At 52.8% G+C, this 23353-nt stretch overlaps 1 protein-coding gene across 1 annotated transcript in view; it reads right to left on the bottom strand.

Moving 5' to 3' along the window:
* LOC140426566 (regulator of G-protein signaling 8-like) overlaps positions 1-10402 on the bottom strand; it is a 117800-nt gene extending 107398 nt beyond the window's left edge. The window contains exon 1 of the mRNA XM_072511495.1: positions 10085-10402. Within this exon, the coding sequence (XP_072367596.1) occupies positions 10085-10201 (117 nt within the window). The 5' untranslated portion in view covers positions 10202-10402. The remainder of the gene's footprint in view (positions 1-10084) is intronic.
* Between the last annotated feature and the right edge of the window lie 12951 nt (positions 10403-23353).

Here is a 23353-nt window from a genome sequence, read left to right as displayed (position 1 = left end):
CCCACCACACCACCTGTTATCCGACATGCCCTGCCCACCCACCCCCAGCCTCAGCTGGAACCCCAGCTCACCGGACCCCACGCCTTGTGCCCCAGACACCCGCACGTAACATTACCTGGACCAGGTGCTGTATCCCCAATGCACACTCCCACCCTCTGGTTGCCGAAATGTCTTCGTGTTGGGGCCCAGCCCCTGGGTGTTCACATGTTGGCCATTGCGGCTATGGTATTGCAGTGTTCAGGCACAGTTTCCAGGGATCATGGTCAACGGGGGCGGGCCGGTTAGATTGCAAACTGATTGGTGCCCAGCGTGATTCCCCATTTTGGCCTCTCCTGCAATCTAACGGCCTTGACGCACTCTTACTTAAGTGCAACACACCCATTAAATTGAGCCCATCAAGTTTTGCATCTTATAGATGCAACAAGACCAGTTAGAATGGAATATAGCATTATGCCAATGTTGAGGGAAACTGCTCCAGGTTCATGATTCACGCTGATAGCCTCATTTCTAACATTCCGCAAGTTTTGACATGATTGGCCATGTGGTTATAGTAACTCTTGGGTCCTGGCTTTAGCCCCATATTGGCTAGAATTGATTCGAAATTGCCTTGTGTAATATTAATAATAAACATGCTAACTTGTTTCTCTGAAAATTCTCTGCTTGCTATTTACATTTAGGGCACTAAGCTGGTTTATTTTAGCCTTTAAGATATCAAACAAAAGATTTTCATATGAACGTATTCATGAATTTGTTCCTAGTAGGTAATACTTTGTGCATTGGCACTCAGATGGGCAGACGACAGTCATTAACAGTTGAAAGAACCAGTGAAGCACTTAGTCCCATGATGTATTTATTATCCTTTATAACGCGGCATAATTATGAACTGTTTCAGCTTTGCTTCGGAGTAGGATTAGACCAGGCTACCTTTCTGGGCAGAGAGGAATCATTTTGCAGATAAGTTGATAGCAAAAGGAGTTGTGCCAACAGAGACCATTCATGGCTGCTGAAGCACGGGCCATTGTCACTCATGACAGTGAGTGGGATACCATGCCTGGAGAACGTCTCCTTACAGGCCTTGATGACGGTCTGAGATGTGAGGTCTGAGAGCTTCACGACTTCAGGGTAATTGGAAAAATAATCAATGATTAACACGTAATCACGACTATTTACATGAAAGAGGTCGATGCCAACCTTGGACCACGGAGAGGTTTCGAATTCATGCTGCTGAAGTGTCTCCTTACTCTGCGCTGGCTGGAAGCATTGACAGGTCTCACAGAAAAGGACCACGTTTGCGATGTCGAGTTGAAGAGTTCGATGGCTTGGTCACCCGCAGTTGAGAGGAGAAGCGCGATCTTTCTTGCATCAGACGCACCCTCGAGGTCTGAAGCTTCGATGTACAGCAGAAAGCTTTGCTTGAATGTCCGCCAGTTGGCACTGAGATTGCCGGAGGTCCTGAGCTGGTGGGGAGCCTGAATCTTCTCCATGGTGCCGGGATACATTTGCTGCCCATCACGGAACGGACTGAGGTAAGCCACCTTAAATTAGTAGTCTCCTGGTATCATGTCGTGTTAGGTACACTGGTATAACACTGGCTGCAACTGGATGCAGCTTAGATCAAAAGATACTCCGGACCTTGAAGTTAGTTCAATCAGGTTTATTTAACTAATAGCACAGTTAGCACAGTTCTCTGTGAGTTCGACTCTCTGCTAACTTAGGTGTGGTTACTCTGTCTGACTGAACCAGACTAGCTGTTAGCTACGTGGTGGGGGTGTGAGATTGTAACAACACCCTGTAGCGCACAAAGACTCCGAGAGACGAATAGAGTGAAGTCGATGAGGCTTTATTAAGCGTGACTGTTCCCCCGCAGTTCAGTAGTAGACTGGCCTGCGGGGGAGGACTCCTGGTTCTTATACTCCGACTTCAGGGCGGAGCTAGAGGTCAACGGCCAACCAGGACCCGGGTTCTGTCAGCCAATGACATCACGGCTTCACAGTCCCAAATGACCCCTAATGCATACTACCACATTCACCCCTTGTTAAAAATGAACCCGGCGGGGTGATGCTTCGCATGGTGGTAAGGGTTTACAAGGCTGGTCCTGGGAGGAAAACATTCGCATGTTATTACAGTATGTACAAGGTTTTTTGTTTCGAACTATTTACAGTAATCGTCAGGAGAAAAAGACAAAATGTTCTCGTTAAAAGTCCACATATTGTAGTGTTAGATCGACGCCACGAGTCGGTCGGGCGGTCTGGTCGTCCGTGTCGATCGCCTCGGCCCCGGTGGTGGTGGTGGTGCTTGTTCCGGTGTTGTCGTCTCCGGGAGCCTTACGGTTTCAGCTTGGGCTTCACTCCTGGTCGGGCCTGGGAGGAGGACTGATCCTCCTGGGAAGGGGGCGGTCGCGGGGTGCGGCGGTGGCAGGGAGGGGGTGATGGGTGTCGGGGAGGTGTGTGTGTTGCCGGCGGGCGCCAGATCTCGCAGGGAGACCGTGTCCTGTCGGCCGTTGGGGTACTCCACGTAAGCGTACTGCGGGTTCGCGTGAAGGAGGTGAACCCTCTCGACCAACGGGTCCGACTTGTGCGCCCGTACATGTTTTCGGAGCAAGATGGGTCCTGGGGCCACCAGCCAGGTCGGCAGCGACATTCCAGAGGAGGACTTCCTGGGGAAGACAAGGAGGCGCTCATGGGGCGTTTGGTTAGTGCTAGTACACAGTAGTGACCGGATGGAGTGGAGGGTGTCCGGGAGGACCTCCTGCCACCGTGAAACTGGGAGGTCCCTGGACCGTAGGGCCAGTAGGACGGTCTTCCAGACCGTGCCGTTCTCCCTCTCTACTTGCCCGTTCCCCCGGGGGTTGTAGCTGGTCGTCCTGCTCGAGGCTATACCGTTGCTGAGCAGGGACTGGCGCAGCTCGTCACTCATGAAGGAGGACCCCCTGTCGCTGTGGACGTATGCGGGGCAACCGAACAGTGTGAATATGGTGTTCAGGGCTTTAATGACTGTGGCCGCGGTCATGTCAGGGCAGGGGATGGCGAATGGGAAGCGGGAGTACTCGTCCACCACATTAAGGAAGTATGTGTTGCGGTCGGTGGAGGGGAGGGGTCCTTTGAAATCCAGACTAAGGCGTTCAAAGGGGCGGGAAGCCTTAATCAGGTGCGCACCATCCGGCCTGAAAAAATGCGGTTTGCATTCCGCGCAGATGTGGCAGTTCCTTGTGACTGTACGGACCTCCTCCAAAGAGTATGGGAGGTTGCGGGACTTAATAAAGTGGTAGAACCGAGTGACCCCCGGGTGGCAGAGGTCCTCGTGGAGGGTTTGGAGGCGGTTAATTTGTGCGTTGGCACATGTGCCGCGGGATAGGGCATTGGACGGCTCGTTCTGCTTTCCGGGACGATACAAGATCTCGTAGTTGAAGGTGGAGAGCTCGATCCTCCACCTTAAGATCTTGTCGTTTTTGATTTTGCCCCGCTGTGCATTATCGAACATGAAGGCTACCGACCGTTGGTCCGTGAGGAGAGTGAATCTCCTGCCGACCAGGTAATGCCTCCAATGCCGCACAGCTTCCACTATGGCTTGGGCTTCCTTTTCTACTGAAGAGTGGCGGATTTCTGAGGCGTGGAGGGTCCGGGAGAAAAAGGCCACGGGTCTGCCCGCTTGGTTAAGGGTGGCCGCTAGAGCTACGTCGGAGGCGTCGCTCTCGACCTGGAAGGGGAGGGACTCGTCGATGGCGCGCATCGTGGCCTTTGCGATATCCGCTTTGATGCGGCTGAAGGCCTGGCAAGCCTATGTCGACAGAGGGAAGGTCGTGGTCTGTATTAGGGGGCGGGCCTTGTCTGCATACTGGGGGACCCACTGGGCGTAGTATGAAAAGAACCCCAGTCAGCGTTTTAGGGCTTTTGAGCAGTGTGGGAGGGGAAATTCCATGAGGGGGCGCATACGTTCGGGGTCGGGGCCTATTATCCCATTGCGCACTATGTAGCCCAGGATGGCTAGCCGGTTGGTGCTAAAAACGCACTTGTCCTCGTTGTACGTGAGGTTCAAGGCTTTAGCGGTCTGGAGGAATTTTTGGAGGTTGGCGTCGTGGTCCTGCTGATCGTGGCCGCAGATGGTTACATTGTCGAGATACGGGAACGTGGCCCGCAACCCGTGTTGATCAACCATTCGGTCCATCTCTCGTTGGAAGACCGAGACCCCGTTTGTGACGCCAAATGGGACCCTTAGGAAGTGGTATAATCACCCGTCTGCCTCGAAGGCTGTGTACTTGCGGTCACTTGGGCGGATGGGGAGCTGATGGTAGGCGGACTTGAGGTCCACGGTGGAGAAGACCTTATACTGGGCAATCCGATTGACCATGTCGGATATGCGGGGGAGAGGGTACGCGTCTAGTTGTGTGTACCTGTTGATGGTCTGGCTATAGTCTATGACCATTCTTTGCTTCTCCCCTGTCTTTACTACGACCACCTGTGCTCTCCAGGGACTATTGCTGGCCTGGATTATGCATTTCTTCAGTAGCCGCTGGGCTTCGGACCGAATGAAGGTCCGGTCCTGGGCGCTGTACCGTCTGCTCCTAGTGGCGACGGGTTTGCAATCCGGGGTGAGGTTTGCAAACAAGGATGGGGGTTGAACCTTGAGGGTTGCGAGGCCGCAGATAGTGAGTGGGGGTATTGGGCCGCCGAATTTGAAGGTTAGGCTCTGTAGATTGCACTGGAAGGCTAATCCCAGTAATGTGGGGGCGCAGAGTTGGGGAAGGACGTAGAGCCTGTAGTTTTTGAACTCCCTCCCTTGCACCATCAGGGTAACTATGCAGAAGCCTTTGATCTGTACGGAGTGGGATCCTGCAGCTAGGGAAATCTTTTGTGCGCTGGGACGGATGGTCAAAGAACAGCGTCTTACCGTGTCGGGGTGGATAAAGCTCTCCGTGCTCCCGGAGTCGACCAGGCATGGTGTCTCGTGCCCGTTTATCAGCATCGTTGTCGTCGTCGTCTGGAGCGTCCGGGGCCGTGCTTGGTCCAGCGTCATTGAAGCCAGACGTGGTCGTAATGGTTGAGCGTATTCTTCGAACCCCGTGGAGCCGTCGACACTGGGGTCCGTTGTTGCCGTCCAAGATGGCGTTGGGGGTGAACAAGATGGCTGCCCCCATGCAACGCACATGGCTGGGGGGGTCACAAGATGGCGGCGGGGGTGGACAAAATGGCCACCCCCATGCGTCGCACAGGTCTGGGGTGGTCCAAGATGGCGACGCCCCTCCTCCCCTCGTGGTGGCCGGGACCCAAAATGGCGGCGCCTGCGGGTCGCACATGGGGCGCTGGGGGGGTTGGGGAGCGTTAGGAACACGCAGGACTCCCTCTTCTCTGGGGACAGCGGTGGCCGGGACCCAAAGTGGTAGCACCGGCGGGTCATACATGGGGCGCAGGGGGGGGTTGGGGAGCGTTAGAGACGCGCAGAACTCCCTCTTCTCCGGGGAGAGCGGTGGTCGGGACCCAAAGTGGTTGCGCCTGCGGGTCGTACATGGGGCGCTGGGGGGGTTGGGGAGCGTAAAAGGCGTGCAGGGCTCCCTGTTCTCCTGGGACAGCGGCGACCTCCCGGGACCGGCACACAGCCGCGAAATGGCCCTTTTTCCCGCAGCTCTTACAGATCGCTGCGCGGGCCGGGCAGCGCTGCCAGGGGTGTTTCGCCTGGCCGCAGAAATAGCAGCGGGCTCGCCCGGTGCGACTTGGCGTTTGAACCGCGCAAGCCTGTGGGGTGTGCGGGGGGGTGGGTTTGTCGCGATGGGTGCGTACGGAGCCCAATGGGCTGCCGCGCGGTCGGGGCCGTAGGCGCGGGCGTTTCGCGCGGCCACGTCCAGGGAGGCTGCTAGGGCCCGTGCCTCTGAGAGTCCTAGTGACTCTTTTTCTAAAAGTCTTTGGCGGATTTGGGAGGAGTTCATACCTGCCACAAAAGCATCGCGCATTAACATGTCCGTGTGTTCATTTGCGTTCACCGGCGGGCAGCTGCAGGCCCGTCCCAAAATTAGTAGCGTGGCGTAGAATTCATCTATCGATTCTCCGGGACTTTGCCGTCTCGTTGCGAGTTGATAGCGAGCGTAGATCTGGTTTACTGGGCGAACATAGAGACTTTTTAGTGCTGCGAACGCCGTCTGGAAATCCTCTGCGTCTTCGATGAAAGAGAAAATCTGCGTGCTTAACCTCGAGTGCAGGACCTGTAGTTTTTGGTCTTCTGTGACCCAGCCGGGGGCCGTTCTGAGGTAGGCCTCGAAACAAGTCTGCCAGTGCTTGAAAGGTGCTGCTGCGTTCACTGCGTGGGGGCTGATCCTCGGGCATTCCGGGATGATCCTGAGCTCCATAGTCCTTTAGTCACGCTTAATAAATAGTAGCGCACAAAAACTCCGAGAGACGAATAGAGTGAAGTCGATGAGGCTTTATTAAGCGTGACTGTTCCCCCGCAGTTCAGTAGTAGACTGGCCTGCGGGGGAGGACTCCTGGTTCTTATACTCCGCCTTCAGGGCGGAGCTAGAGGTCAACGGCCAACCAGGACCCGGGATCTGTCAGCCAATGACATCACGGCTTCACAGTCCCACATGACCCCTAATGCATACTACCACACACCCTTGACTGACTCTCTAGATGTTCATCACTGGAAAGAGGCAGAGTGTGAGTGCCTCGTGTCTTTTATAGTCAGATCCCACCCCTGAGTGTCCTGCCTGCTTATTGGTCATGTCCTGTTCTCTGTGTCCATTAGCTGCTTGTCTGTGCCTGCCTGTATATCATTATGTGTGTGTCTGCGTATCATGACAGCATCCATCTCTCTGCTAAACATCACCTGGTGTGACTTAGGAGCCTCACTCTGACATGGCAGTGTCTGTGATATTTGCTGCAGAGGAAGATAGTGAGAAGGAGCAGGATTCACTGGCCTCTCATTTCCTCTGGGCCCTCTTCTCGACAAGCTGAGCTTTCCATTTCTGCTCAGCTCTTCCAATCATGTCCCTCCAAAAGGTCAGCCTCCAGGGATCACGGCTATCAGCGATTGACCCAGCTGTCAGTGTCAATGACTGTCATTTTCTCCATCTGTAGTAAAGATATGGATGCCCAGCAGGCTATGGCCCAGTGGCCAGGTCACTGTACAGAAGGCCCATGGGTATTTTGTCATCATCCATCCGATTAATGTGGCTGAGCCAGTGCAGATGACATTAACGGCTAACGTTGACCGAACAGCAGAATGGCTTAATGCAGCCTCTTGAACTGGAGAGTTTATTTGTGTAGGTGTCTTGTCACAAGGTTCATCCACTGGGTTTTTCCGAGCTGCTATCTGCTATATGTGATGCTCTAGGGGAGCATCTCCATTAAATCTCATATAAGTACACCTTGTGTGATGCATTTCTTTACTGTGACGGACTCTCATGATTCCCCATATAATAAGTTCCTAATACTTCAAGTGAGGTGCTTAGGTGCTTCCTATGGGAGCAATAGTCAGAGAGTCTGCCACTCAATACCAATGTTACACAAGCTTCAAAGATCAAGTTAGTGCACAGCACTGGTGAAGGGTTGTAACCAATGTCTTTCAAACCATCCTGAACGGTGAAGTTGTGTGTGGCCTTTGACGGGAAAGGGGTGAGTTAAAGAGGAGATCAAGGAAATAAAAACTGAAGCGTCCAAAATAAATTCAGCTAAGCACATGTGTCATTTTAAGCTTCAGCCTAAAGCATAAAAGATGTTTGAAAAAATTGACAGGGAAGACTGGGGGATAAGCAGCTGAAGGAATGGACCTCTGCTAGAAGTAACACAGCATGAAAAAATGGTCAAAGTGATCAGCGGGAAAGCCCATTCAAAGCCTCCCTCCTTGCTTTGAAATTTGCACATTGCACAGGCAGTGAGTGGATTAAGTGCAATAAATGAAATTAGAGTTGGGTTGAAAAGGTTCTGTAAATGCTACAGGATGGAATGCTGTGCAGATGTCTTAGCAATGATATGCACCATCACTCAGAAAGTCAGCCATTTGTTTTCCTTTTGAGAAAGTTGGAGCTAAGAATGCTCAAAAGCATAGAGCTATAAACAGTGGGATTTATTCCAGGGCAGCCAGTCTGCCAAAGTGCTGCCTCCAAATACAATCTATCTCTGCATAGTGGTAATTCTTTAGCTGTGAAGCAATTTCACTTTGTCAACTCTCTATATGTTGGTGGGGAGGGAATGTTAAAATAATACTTTGTAACCATGTTGGAATTTCACTATTTTTCCCACATGCAGCCTGATTGATAAATGCCACTGGTGTAGTCTGCTATCAAATTGTCCATTATTTCTCCAAAGATCATTGATTTACTTTTTTTAAAATGCGTTAAGGAGATCTGTTTTTTGTGGACCTCATTAGAACATATGTAAGCATCTGCCTGTCCTGTCGTAGAGTGTGGCCTGACAGCTATATTGTTAAATGACATGATAAGTGAAACATTTTGATGGGGAAGCATGTTCTGATGGGTGAGCACCTGCATTTTGGCCCTTTCTAGATATTTCTACCTTCTAGCTTTGGCTCAGCTGGCAGAATTCTCATTGTGAGGCAGCATATCATGGGTTCAAGACCTGCCACAGACAACTAAGCACATCATTTTCATAATATACACCAGTATATCATGGTGCAGACACACACTGATGGACACACAGTGGGACCAATCAACATACACAACACCGCAGCCAATCACCAGTGAGAGCACACGCACTATAAAGACAGGGGGCATCAGAGTTCCCGCTCATTCGAGTAGCAGCTAGCTAGGAGCACAGAGCTCACAGCCTGCAACACAGACATTCACCATGTGCTGAGTGCATCGACTGGTTAGGACAAGGTAAAGGTCTTTAGTTAAAGCTAGTATCGTATTAACCCACAGTTTGAGTATGTTTAAATAGTCAATCTTTTAATAAAATAGTGTTGCACTATTTCAAGTGCTGGTGACCTGTATGTGATCCAGAACACCCAACACATCAATCATGCAAGCTAAAGAGAAGTTAAACTGCAATAGATCCAATATTTGAAGAAGATTGGGGAGTTTTCCAAGCGGCAAGGTCATTACTTTTCACTCAGGCAACATTTTTAAATGGTTATCTAGTCTTTTACTGCATTGCTGTTTCTGGGATCTTGCTGTGCACAAATTGGCTGCCATTTTTCCTTATTTACAACAGTGATTACAGATGTAAAGGACCTACAGTGAAGTGCTTTGGGACATCTTGAGCTTGTGAAAGGGACTGAATATAAATGCAAGTTCTTTGCAATCTAGAAATCTATTGATATGTCCCTAGACGCTGCAAATGTGACTCGATTCTTAGGTTCAGCTGTGGCTAGGTGTGTGTAGCCTATGCCCACCTGATAAAAATGAATATAGGTGCAGACTAATGCCTAGGATATGTTCACCCTTCAATATTTTAAGCACATATAGTGCAGACCTTGATAACCGTGCCTCTGAATAGAAGTCTCGTTCAGTCATGATGTACATAATACCAGACGACAAGTTAGTTATTTGAGATAGCATCCATAAGGAAACATTACATGATTCTGTCTAGCTGTTCAGTTCCGGTTAACAGACAAGTGCCTGCCTGCATATTTAGGCTCAGTAGCCTTACTTTTAATATGTGTAGCCATCTCGATTTCTCGGAAGGCTGGTAACTATGTGATCTATTTCAGTGTGTTTTTGCCATGGGATGGAATGAAGTGAAGCACCCAAAGGATTTTTTTTAAAAACAAAATTTTCAGGGACAAAATCTTTATTTTGTCTTCTTAAAGGAAGCTATTTACGTAAGATTCAACATCTCCAAAGGACTCCCCTCAAAAAGTCAAATTAATTTGCTTTGCAAATATTTTTTACATTCTGCACACACATCCAAGATTAAGGGAAATAAGCAAAGTCAGCATTCCAACATTCATCCATGTTAGATTGAAAAACAAATCAAAATCATTCTCAAGCAGTAAGGTGAAAGAGGAGAAGCGGGAACTTTGAAAGGTTTGCTTTTATAAAGTATTTTATATTAATAAAGGACTATCTCCTACAGTAACATAGCAATTTAATTCACACTTATTGACTGCAAGGCAGTTAACAATGCATAAGCCTTACCTTTCTGGCACTTGCAAACAATGTAAATGAAGGTCTAAAATGGCTTTTCTTGCAGTCGGTGGTCGGCACTGGAGCAGGAATGCTCTGAATTAAACTGTCGGGTATCTCTTGGTACATCAGATTGTGTGAAGCCAGATTGTTCGCTCTGTCTCTGCTCAGCGCTCACTGGGGAAACTGTCTGTATGCCAGCTTTGCATCCTAACAAGCTTTAGCTATTGTTGGCTCCTGCAGTCTCTGAGGGCACAGCCTGTACCAAGCTCCTTCTGTGTCCTTGCTCGAGACAGTAATGCATTCAGAGTCCTAGAAAACATACAAAATTCATCTGTCACGGGAGGGGGAAGGGAGAAGACGGAGGAAGGGAGGCTTTTTGCTTGTGCTAAGGTGGTTTAGCTTGCAGCTGAAAGATAAGAGAGGGGCAGAATTGAAAAGATCTACATGAACTACCATTTATTTTAGTATTTTGATCCTGAAGATAAAAGCCCCGTCTCCTGCTGAGAAATGCATTGAAAGGTTCTTTTGTGGGAGTATTAGCATTCTTAACATTTTGGAAAGCTGTTTTAGCTTTCTGAAGAATTGTCGTGGATAGAATAAAAGAGTTTTTAAAAACAAATTGGACTGTGGCAGGAAGCTACAAGTGTGTACAGTCAATATACACATTAAACTCTATGCTAAATTCAAAGACAAATAATGAAGAAAGCCTTGATTCTTATTATCTCGATGATTATGCATTAATTAATTTTATGACCAAAAAGTACCTCAGAGACTCATAATTATTACAAATTTAGCACAAAAGTTACCTCTATGCCTTTTTATATACCTGACATTATACTTCTCCGAATATAGTCAATTCACAGCACCATACTCTTATAAAAGTAAGTTCTCAATAGGGGCTCATTCTTTCAGGTTTGAATTTCTCTGTTCCCTCTTCTGGAACTCCAGGTGGGACTATTAGGGGTACTAAGAGTAATATTGATTTTGTACCATTGTGATAAACTCATGATAGTGAGTTAGTGGCTCATTTTCCATCTATCTCCACTTTTATTTCCACTGAATTTAAAAATAAAATAAAATCAGGAGGGATGTTTGTTTTTCTCCCAGCTTCACACTCGCGTACAAAGACAAATTTAACAACCCAAGGAATACAAGTCCAATCGCAACTCCGACCCTAGTTGAGCTCTCCAGCGGCCTGTAGAATGAGTCCCGCATGCACTGACACTATAATCAGATAAATGAGGAAGAAGCATCAAGTTCTTACACTAACGACAAATTGAAAATTTCCTGTCGAACAGTTCTAATTGGGAGTGACTCATCTTCCGCTCACAAAGAAAACTCCACACCCTCCACACAGTCCAGATTTACTGGGCTATTCTAATCTCATTCACAGGCATCCAGAAACATACAAATTCAGCAAAATTATCAATTTTTCTCACTTCTGATGATGGTTCATCGACCTGAAACGTTGACTTTGTTTCAGGTGCTGACTGACCTGTAGAATATTTCCAGCAATTCTTTGGTTCTTGTCACGTTCTCTATTCCCTAACTCCCGACTCTCTGCCTCTCCCTGACAGCGTTACATCACTAGTTGATCTGGTCTGGTGTTGAGGGTTGAATGTTGGCCCGGAGACCAGGGCAAGACTCTCTTCTCTTTTTTGCATTGTGCCCAGGGGAGTTTTCCCTCCTTTTTACCAAACAGTCAAGGCTTCCATTCAATGTGTAATCAATAATTTATTTTCTGAGGCACTGCTTTTAATTGTAAACCTGGATGATGTGCTTAAATCCTGAAGTCTAGGGCGGGATTTTCTCATCCCGTGGCAGAGTGTCCACGCCGTCGTAAACGGTTTTACGATGGCGTGAACGGGCCGCTCCCAGGATTAATTCTGGCCCCTACAGAGGGCCAGCACGGCGCTGGAGCGGTTCACGCCACTCCAGCTGCCGATCCCGGCGAGAACTGGGCACCGCGGTATCTGTGCATGCGCAATGGTGCCGGCGCCAAGGCACGCATGTGCATTGGCTTCCTTCAACGCGCCGGCCCCGACATAGCCTGGCGCAGGGCTACAGGGATCGGCGCATAGGAAATAAGACCCCCAGCCGAGGGCCAGGCCGCATCGAAGGCCCCCCCTCTCCCCGCCACACCCCCCCCCCCCCCCCCCCGGGGTCGGAGCCCCCCTTCCCTCCCCCCACAGGCCGCCACCCAACCCTTCCATGCTGAGTTCCCGCCTGCTGAGAGCAGGTGTGGACGGCGCCGGCGGGACTCAGCGTTTCCACGACGGCCGCTCGGCCCATCCCGGCTTGAGAATCGACGGGCTGGCTGCGTAGCGCAGCCCCCGACCAGCGCCGCGCCAACCACGCTGGTGCCAATGGCACCGATTCTTCGCTCTGCAGAGAATCGCGTGCCGCCGTCGGGGCGGCATGACCCGGTCGCGGGGATTCTCCGGCCCAGGGCTGGGAGAATCTCACCCCTAGCTTCAGTCAACAAATTTTTGACACAAATTAAAGGAAAAAATGCTGCAACACAGGGATAATCATGTGAAGGATAATTGAGTGATGAAGAATTTCTTGATTCAGGCTTTGCCTTTCACCGGTTTGAACATGTGCCTCTCATCTGTTGCTGTGGTTTACTTTGAACTCGTGTTCTGTTACTATCTTTTCAATGCTTTTTTTCTCTCCTCTGTTTCCAGGAGAAGATGGGGGGCGTAGAGGTTGTGTCACTGGAATAGTACTCCAGAGGCCCAGGTGTAATGCTTTGGCAGCTGGTGGAATTTAATTCAATTAATTAAAGCTAGTCTCAGTATTAATGTCCATGAAACTATCATCGATTGTCATAAAACCCCTTTGGGTTCATATGGTAGCGTGGCACCTTTAAGGGGCAGGCTCCATGGACCTCGTGACCGGTTCAGGGCCAATCGCAGGGAGCACACAAACCTCAGCCAATAGGGGATTTGTGCGGGGCCCTGAGAGCAGGCCCCAAGCATTGTGGATCCCGGAACCGAAGCGTTAAAACCTGTTGCATTGTATTCTGTGCCTGTTACTTAACTGCTTTCATCAATAAACCCGTTAGCTAACTACTGGAAGCGTCCAGTGTACGTCTCGAGTCACCACATTGGCGATGAGGTAAATGTTTTCGAATGCAGCCGACAGACGTCATGAATGGAGGGAGGAAAGAAGGAGTAGTTGAGAAAGTAGAGAAGTTCCAGCAAGAGATGAGAATCATCAAACCGTGAGTGAGAATACCTATCATTGGAAACTAGACCCATTTCATGGAATCAAAGAATTTACAGTGCAGAATGAGGCCATTCGGCCCATCGTGTCTGCACCGGCCCTTGGAAAGAGTTACCTACTTAAGCCTACACCTCCACCCTATTCCTGTAGCCCAGTAACCCCTGCTAACTTTTTGGACACTAGGGGCAATTTAGTGTGGCCAATCCACCAAACCAGCACATCTTTGGACTGTGGGAGGAAACTGGAGCACCCGGAGGAAACCCACGCAAAGACGGGGAGAAAGTGCAAACTCCACACATATAGGGCGGGATTTTCCCAGCCCTGGGCCGGGCCGGAGAATCCCCGCAACTGGGCCCCGACGCCGGCACGCGATTCTCCGCAGAGCGGAGAATCAACGCCATTGGCACCGGCGTGGTTGACGTGGCGCCGGTCGCGGGCCGCTCTACGGGAGCCCCGCCTGCGCCGTTCTAACCTGCTCTGAGCCAGCGTGACCTCGGCGTTGAAGGGTCGGGTGGCGGCCTGTGGGGGGGGGGAGGTGGGGTCCGACCTCGGGGGGGGGGGCTCCGATGTGGTTAGCACTATGGCTCCACAGCAGCAGGGTCCCAGGTTCAATTCCCAGCTTGGGTCACTAACTGTGTGGAGTCTGCACGTTCTCCCCGTGTCTGCGTGGGTTTCCTTCAGGTGCTCCGGTTTCCTCCCACAAGTCCCGAAAGACGTGCTATTAGGTAATTTGGAATTTGACCAAGGAACTGATCATCGATTTCAGGAAGCAAAGCACAACTCACACTCCCATCTGCATCAATGGCTCCGAAGTGGTGATGGTCGATAGCTTTAAGTTCCTGGGGGTCACTATCAGCAACAGTCTGTCCTGGTGCAATCACGTTGATGCAACAGTCAAGAAAGCCCAACAACATCTCTATTTCCTATGAAAGCTAAAGAAATTTGGCATAGCTGCATCGACTCTCACAAACATCTACAGATGTGCCACAGAGAGCATCCTATCCGGCTGCATCACAGCCTTGGCATAACAATTGCTCGGCCCAGGATCGCAAGAGGCTACAGAGTGTGGTGAACTCAGCCCAACGCATCACACAAGCTTGCCACCCCCACATTGATTCTGTCTGCACCTCCCACTGCCTCAGGAAGGCAGACAGCATTATCAGAGACCCCTCCCACCCAGGCATTGCCTTCTTCCAGACCCTTCCATCAGGCAGAAGGTACAGAAGTCTGAAGACCCACACATTCAGACACAGGAATAGCTTCTTCCCCACAGCTACAAGGCTCCTCACGACTCCCCCTCGGACTGTGGTGAACCACTGTATTAGGGGATGTAAGGCAGGACCTGTACTACAGGTTCGCCGGTAGCTCCTGCTGGCTGGCTCCGCCCACTGAGAACTGTGTAAATACGCATGACCTCCAGTGCCCTGCCATTTCGCCAGCTGCAGCAGGAGGCCACACATCTGACTGTAATAAAGCCACAGTTGTACCCAACTTTAGTCTTTGTGCAACTGATCGTGCATCAATTTATTACAGTCACATTTTCCACAGAATGGATATCAGAATTAAGCCCGATTGCCTGCAGCTGGAGCCGCACTCGCCCGACGCCAGAAAAGACTTTACTCACTGGCTAGCATGTTTTGAGGCCAACATCAACGCAGCGGACCCCACGCCAACGGAGGCTCAGAAGATAAACTTCCTGTACTCCAGACTGAGCTCCAGCGTGTTCCCATTGATCCAAGATGCCACGAATTACACAAAAGCAATGGAACTCCTTAAGGAACACTACGCGCAGAAGGTGAACATGCTCTTCGCCAGGCACGTACTTGGCACCCACTCGCAACTACCTGGTGAGTCCATCGAAGACTTCTGGCGGGCCCTAATTCCACTCGTCCGGGACTGTGACTGTCAGGCCGTTACGGCCGCCGAACACGCGAATCTCCTCATGCGCGATGCCTTCGTGACGGGGATTGCGTCGGACCGCATCCGAGAATGATTACTGGGAGGGGCCACACTTGAACTGGCGGAGACGAAAACCTTGGCGCTCTCCATGACGATCGCATCCCGTAACATACAATCGTACCCCTCCCACCGCGCTGCCCACCCTTCTACCCCATCCTACCGCTCCTGGACCCCGCCGATGACCTCCTCAGCCAGGGCCCTGCCTTCCCAATACGCCTGCACCGCACGCCGATCCGCGCCCCCCGGGGGTCCCCGCTGCTACTTCTGCGGTCAGCAGAAGCACCCCCGCCAACACTACCCGACCCGCACTGCAGTTTGTAAAGCCTGCAGTAAAAAGGCCCACTTCGCGGCTGTGTGCCAGGCCCGCGCAGTCGCTGCGATCGTGCTCGCTATCGCCCCCTCCCCCATGCCTGATGCACAATGGGAGCCGCCATCTTCTCTTCCCGCGTCCATGTGCGACCAATGGGTGCCGCCATCTTGTCCCCCTTCAGCCACGTGCGCCTCATGGGCGCCGTCATCTTGTCCCGACCCTGCAATGTGCGCACCATGGGTGCCGCCATCTTGTCCCGACCCTGCAATGTGCGCACCATGGGTGCCGCCATCTTGTCCCCCACAGGGTCTCCGGACATTCCGACATCGGAACCGCACACGCTCGCCACCCAAAGCATCCGATGGCTACCCGCAGTTCGCTTCGATGACGCTGGACCAATCTCACCCGCACAACCTGGCCACCGCGCCGACAACGGTTAAAATCAACGGCCACGCGACCTCGTGCCTGCTGGATTGCGAGAGCACCAAAAGCTTTGTTCACCCAGATACGGTAAGGCGCTGCTCCCTCGCGGACCACCCTGCCAATCAAAGGATCTCCCTAGCCTCCGGATCCCACTCCGTCCCGATCCGAGGCTTTTGTACAGTCACCCTCACGGTCCAGGGCGTAGAATTTAGTAACATCCGTCTCTATGTCCTTCCTAATCTCTGCGCTGCACTCCTGTTGGGCCTGGACCTCCAGTGCAACCTCCAGAGCCTCACCCTCAAATTCGGCGGGCCCTTACCCCCCCTTACCGTTTGCGGCCTCGCGACCCTCAAGGTCGATCCCCCCTCCCTTTTTGCCAATCTAACTGCGGATTGCAAGCCCGTTACCACTAGGTGCAGAGGGTACAGCACCCAGGATAAGACCTTCATCAGATCCAAAGTCCAGCGGCTGCTTAAGGAGGGTATTATCGAGGCCAGCAACAGCTCCTGGAGAGCCCAAGTGGTAGTGGTTAAAACTGGGGAGAAACACAGGCTGGTCGTGGACTACAGCCAGACCATCAATCGGCACACGCAGCTCGACGCATACCCCCTCCCACGTAATCTGATATGGTCAATCAGATTGCGCAGTACCGGGTCTTCTCAACAATTGACCAGAAATCCGCCTACCACCAGCTCCCCATCCGGAAGTCGGACCGGCCATACGCTGCCTTCGAGGCGGACGGTCGCCTCTACCACTTCCTTAGGGTCCCTTTCGGTGTCACAAATGGGGTCTCGATCTTCCAAAGAGAGATGGACCGAATGGTCGACCAGTACGGTTTGCGGGCCACCTTTCCGTACTTAGATAATGTCACCATCTGTGGCCATGACCAGCAGGACCACGATGCCAACCTCGATAAATTCCTCTGCACTGCCACTCTTCTCAACCTGACCTACAACAAAGAGAAGTGTGTGTTCAGCACGACCCGGCTAGCCATTCTCGGCTATATAGTCCAAAACGGACTTCTCGGGCCCGACCCCGACTGCATGCACCACCTCATGGAACTTCCCCTCCCCCACTGCCCCAAGGCCCTCACACGCTGCCTGGGGTTCTTTTCCTACTACGCTCAGTGGGTCCCAAACTATGCGGACAAGGCCCGCCCACTCATTCAGTCCACCCAATTCCCCCATGCGGCCGAGGCACAACACGCTTTCACCCGCATCAGAGCAGACATCGCCAAGGCCGGGATTCGCGCAGTGGACGAGTCACTGCCTTTCCAAGTAGAAAGCGACGCTTCAGACGTCGCCCTTGCCGCCACTCTAAGCCAGGCAGGCAGACCCGTGGCATTCTTTTCCCGCACCCTTCAGGCCTCTGAAATTCGACACTCATCCGTCGAAAAGGAGGCCCAAGCTATCGTTGAAGCTGTGCGCCACTGGAGGCATTACCTGGCCGGTAAGAGATTCACTCTCCTGACGGACCAACGGTCGGTAGCCTTCATGTTCAATAACACACAGCGGGGCAAGATCAAAAATGATAAAATCTTGCGGTGGAGAATCGAGCTCTCCACCTATAATTACGAGATCTTATATCACCCCGGTAAACTCAACAAGCCCCCAGACGCACTCTCCCAAGGTACATGTGCCAGGGCACAAGTGGACCAACTCCAGGCCCTATACAACAGCCTTTGTCACCCGGGGGTCACTCGATTGTACCATCTGGTCAAAGCTCGCAATCTGCCCTGCTCCGTCGAGGAAGTAAGGACAGTCACCAGGGACTGCCAGGTCTGTGCGGAGTGCAAGCCGCACTTCTACCGGCCAGACCGTGCGCACCTCGTGAAGGCTTCCCGCCCCTTTGAACGCCTCAGCGTGGATTTCAAAGGGCCCCTCCCCTACACCGACCGTAACACGTACATTCTCAGTGTGGTCGAAGAGTACTCCAGATTCCCCTTCGCCATCCCATGCCCCGATATGACGTCTGCCACCGTCATCAAGGCCCTCAGCATCATCTTCGCTCTGTTCAGTTTCCCCGCCTACATCCACAGTGACAGGGGATCCTCATTCACGAGCGATGAGCTGCGTCAGTTCCTGCTCAGCAGGGGTATAGCCTCCAGCAGGATGAACAGCTACAACCCCCGGGGAAACGGACAAGTAGGAGGGGAGAATGGGACAGTTTGGAGGGCCGTCCAGTTAGCCGTACGGTCCATGAACCTCTCAGCCTCTCACTGGCAGGAGGTCCTCCCTGACGCTCTACACTCCATCCGGTCACTATTGTGCACCGCCACTAATAACACACCCCATGAACGTGTTTTTGTCTTCCCCAGTAAGTCCACATCCGGGGTGTCGCACCCGACTTGGCTCGCAGCTCCAGGACCAGTCCTTCTCCGTAGGCATGTCTGACTCCACAAGGTCCCTTGGTGGACAGGTTTCACCTGCTCCACGTCAACCCTCAATATGCCTGCGTTGAGTTCCCCGACGGCCGCCAAGATACTGTGTCACTCAGGGACCTTGCATCGTCAGGTTCCACCCCAACACCCCCCTCCCCCCGCCCCCCACCCACCGCACCGCCAATATTGACCCCACCAGACCCCCCCTCTCCCCTTTTCCGCACAAGAGGATGAAGAGGAATTCGGCACGCTCCCGGAGTTCCCTGATGACTGGCCAGCATCAGCACCGCCACCGCCGCCATTGGTGCCACCTCCACCACCGCCAGCACCAACCTCGCCGCCACCGTTACGCTGCTCCCAACGAAGCACCAAAGCACCGGACCGGCTGAACCTTTGACGGACTCCGGACCGTCAACATGGACTTTTCTTTTTCCTACCACTGTACATAATTGCACTAATTGTATATAGTTACACCTCACCCCCTGCCGGACTCATTTTTAACGGGGTGAATGTGGTGAACAACTGTAATAGGAGATGTAAGGTAGGACCTGCACTACAGGTTCGCCGGTAGCTCCTGCTGGCTGGCTCTGCCCACGGAGAACTGTATAAATATGCATGACCTCCAGCGCCCTGCCATTTCGGCAGATGCAGCAGGAGGCCAGGCATCTGACTTCCGTTTGCGGAATTGGAGGCATTGGAGCAACGGAAAAACCGGGGAAAAAAGACAAAGTGGCGGCGGCCAGAGACAAAGTGGAGCTGCAGGAGTTTATCAAGCACTGCTTCGAGGAGCAGCGCGAGGAGATGCGTAAGGAAATGCTGGCGCCTATGCTTTCGGCAATCAAAGGACTAGGGATCACCCAGAAGGCCCACGAGGTTCAGATCCAGGAGGTACAAAAAGAGTTGGTCAGAACGAGGACGAGATCTCGGGCCTGGTGGTGAGAGTGGAGCAGAACGAGGCGCTACACAGGAGGTGGGCGGGAAGACTCGAAGACCTGGAGAACAGGTCGAGGAGAAAGAATCTGCGGATCCTGGGTCTCCCTGAAGGAGCGGAGGGGGCCGATGCCGGGGCATACGCGAGCACGATGCTCGGGGCGATGATGGGCAAGGAGGCCCATTCGAGGCCACTGGAGTTGGACGGGGCACACCGGGTGCTGGCGAGGAGGCCCCGGGCAAATGAACCGCCAAGGGCGATGGTGGTGAGGTTCCACCGGTTCACGGACAGAGAGTGGGTCCTGAAATGGGCCAAGAAGGAGCGGAGCAGTAAGTGGGACAATGCAGAGATCCGAATATACCCGGACTGGAGCACAGAGGTTGCAAAGCGGAGAGCGGGTTTCAACCGGGCCAAAGCGGTGTTGCACCGGAGAGATGTGAAATTCGGAATGCTGCAGCCAGCGCGACTGTGGGTCACATACAAGGCCTGAAGAGGCGTGGACATTTATACAAACCGAAAAGTTGGACTCTAATTGAGGGTTTGTGAGGGTGGGGGGGATATTTGAGGTTTGATGTGTGATGGTTGTTGTATATAGGGGGTCAATCACAATCACGCGCAGGAAATGTTACATGGGCTGGGGGAGAGAGACAAGGCCACGACAGGAGCTGCGCCAGAGGGGACGGAGCGGGCTTTGGAAAGCGCGCGGTTTTTTGTTTTTCCCGCACGCGGGAAGAAAGGTGGGAGGGGGAACTCCCACATGGGGAGGTCAATGGGATAGCGGGGGTAGCCGGGGTCAGCAGGTGTCAGCTGACTTACGGGAGTGACATGGGGGGAGCAAAAAGCTAGACAGGGGTCTAGCGGGGGGGAGGGAAGTGGGGGGGAAAGGGTTGCTGCTGCACTGGCCGAAAGGGAACGGGACATAGAAGAGGTGGTCGGGACGGGGGTCCCCCGTCTGGGGGACTGGAGGGTGAGAGAGGCGTGGACACGGGACTGGCCCAGAAAAGGAGATGGCTAGTCGGCAGGGGTGAGGGGGGAGAGCCCCTCCAATCCGGCTGATAAGGTGGAACGTGAGGGGCCTGAATGGGCCGGTGAAGAAGGCTCGAGTGTTCGCGCACTTAAAGGGACTGAAGGCAGACGTGGTCATGCTCCAAGAGACACACCTGAAGGTGGCGGACCAGGTCAGGTTACGAAAGGGATGGGTAGGACAGATATTCCACTTGGGACTGGATGCGAAGAATAGAGGGGTGGCAATATTGGTGGGAAAAAGGGTGTTATTTGAGGCCAAGACTATTATAGTGGACAATGGAGGGCGATTGGGGCAGCACGGTAGCCTTGTGGATAGCACAATTGCTTCACAGTTCCAGGGTCCCAGGTTCGATTCTGGCTTGGGTCACTGTCTGTGCGGAGTCAGCACATCCTCCCCGTGTGTGCGTGGATTTCCTCCGGGTGCTCCGGTTTCCTCCCACAGTCCAAAGATGTGCAGGTTAGGTGGATTGGCCATGATAAATTGCCCTTAGTGTCCAAAATTGCCCTTAGTGTTGGGTGGGGTTACTGGGTTATGGGGATAGGGTGGCGGTGTTGACCTTAGGTGGGGTGCTCTTTCCAAGAGCCGGTGCAGACTCGATGGCCTCCTTCTGCACTGTAAATTCTATGATATGTAATGGTGAGTGGTAGGTTGCAAGGGACGCGGGCGGTGTTGGTAAACGTATACGCCCCGAACTGGGATGATGCAGGATTCATGAAGCGCATGTTGGGGCGCATTCCGGACCTGGAGATAGGAGGCCTGATAATGGGAGGAGACTTCAATACAGTGTTGGATCCAGCACTGGACCGCTCCAAATCAAGGACTGGAAAGAGGCCGGTGGCGGCCAAGGTGCTCAGGGGGTTTATGGATCAGATGGGGGGAGTGGACCCATGGCGGTTTGCAAGGCCGCAGGCCAGGGAATTTTCTTTCTTCTCCCATGTACACAAAGCCTACTCCCCGATAGATTTTTTTGTTCTGGGCAGGGCGCTCATCCCGAGGGTGGAGGGGACGGAGTATTCGGCCATAGCCGTTTCGGACCATGCCCCGCACTGGGTGGAACTGGCGCTGGGAGAGGAGAGGGACCAACGCCCGCTGTGGCGGCTGGATGTGGGACTGCTGGCGGACGAGGTGGTGTGTGGGAAGGTGAGGGGGTGTATCAAAAGGTACTTGGAGGCCAATGACAATGGGGAGGTGCAGGTGGGGGTGGTACGGGAGGCGTTGAAGGCGGTGATCAGGGGAGAGCTAATCTCCATTAGGGCTCATAGGGAGAAGACAGAGGGTATGGAAAGGGAGAGGTCAATGGGGGAGATTTTGAGAGTGGACAGGAGATACGCAGAGGCCCCGGAGGAAAGATTACTTGGGGAAAGACGACGGCTCCAGACGGAGTTTGACCTGTTGACCACAGGGAAGGCGGAGGCACAGTGGAGGAAAGCGCAGGGGGTGATCTACGAGTATGGGGAAAAGGCTAGTCGGATGCTGACACACCAGCTCCGTAAGAGGATGGCAGCGAGGGAAATAGGGGGAGTCAAGGATGGAAGGGGAGCCACGGTTCGGAGTGCGACGAAAGTAAATGAGGTATTTAAGGCCTTCTATGAAGAGCTGTACAGATCCCAGCCCCCAGCGGGGGAAGAGGGGATGAGACGATTCCTAGACCAACTGAGATTCCCGAGGGTGGAAGAGCAGGAGGTGGCTGGCCTGGGGGCACCAATTGGGTTGGAGGAGCTGAGCAAGGGTTTGGGGAGTGTGCAGGCGGGGAAGGCCCCGGAACCGGACGGGTTCCCGGTGGAGTTCTACAGGAAGTATGTAGACCTGTTGGCCCCGTTACTAGTGAGGACCTTTAACGAGGCAAGAGAGGAGGGGACCCTGCCCCCGACAATGTCGGAAGCGACAATTTATTTGATCTTAAAGCGGGACAAGGACCCACTGCAATGTGGATCGTACAGGCCGATCTCGCTCCTCAATGTGGATGCAAAGTTGCTGGCAAAAGTGCTGGCCACGAGGAACGAGGGCTGTGTCCCGGGGGTGATCCATGAAGACCAGACGGAATTTGTAAAGGGCAGGCAATTAAACACAAACGTGCGGCGGCTTTTAAACGTGATGATGATGCCATCGGAGGAGGGAGAGGCGGAGATCGTGGCAGCTATGGACGCGGAGAAGGCCTTTGACCGAGTAGAGTGGGAGTACCTCTGGGAGGCGCTGCATAGGTTTGGGTTCGGGGGAGGGTTTATTAGTTGGGTTAAGCTCCTTTACAGAGCCCCGGTGGCAAGTGTAATGACGAACCGGCGGAGGTCGGAGTACTTTCGACTGTACCGAGGGACGAGACAGGGGTGCCCCCTGTCCCCCCTGTTGTTCCCATTGGCGATCGAACCATTGGCCATGTCATTGAGAGAGTCTAATAAATGGTGGTCCGAGGGGGAGAAGAGCATTGGGTGTCGCTATATGCGGATGACCTGTTGCTGTACGTGGCGGATCCAATGGAGGGGATGGTGGAGGTCATGCAGACTCTCAGGGAGTTTGGGGAGTTTTCGGGCTATAAGCTCAATGTAGGGAAGAGTGAGCTCTTCGTATTACAGGCAGGGGACCAGGAAAGTGGGATAGGGGAACTACCGCTGAGGATGGCGGAGGGGAGCTTTCGGTATCTGGGGATCCAGATAGCCAGGAGTTGGGGGGCCCTACATAAACTGAACCTGACGAGACTGGTGGAGCAAATGGATGGGGGACTTCAAAAGATGGGACATGTTACCGCTCTCGCTGGCGGGTAGAGTGCAGTCGGTCAAAATGGTGGTCCTCCCGAGGTTTCTGTTTGTGTTTCAGTGCCTCCCCATCGTGATCACCAAGGCCTTTTTTAAGAGAGTAGGTAGGAGTATCATGGGGTTTGTGTGGGCGAATAAGACCCCGAGGGTAAGGAGAGGGTTCCTGGAACACAGTAGGGACCAAGGAGCGTTGGCGCTGCCAAATCTAGGGAGCTACTACTGGGCAGCAAATGTGGCGATGATCCGCAAGTGGGTTATGGAGGGAGAGGG

The sequence above is a fragment of the Scyliorhinus torazame genome, chromosome 7 (assembly GCF_047496885.1).
Source record: "Scyliorhinus torazame isolate Kashiwa2021f chromosome 7, sScyTor2.1, whole genome shotgun sequence".
Classification (NCBI taxonomy): domain Eukaryota; kingdom Metazoa; phylum Chordata; class Chondrichthyes; order Carcharhiniformes; family Scyliorhinidae; genus Scyliorhinus; species Scyliorhinus torazame.
Note: the sequence above shows the minus strand (reverse complement) of the source record. Positions and strands in the feature narration are given on the sequence as shown.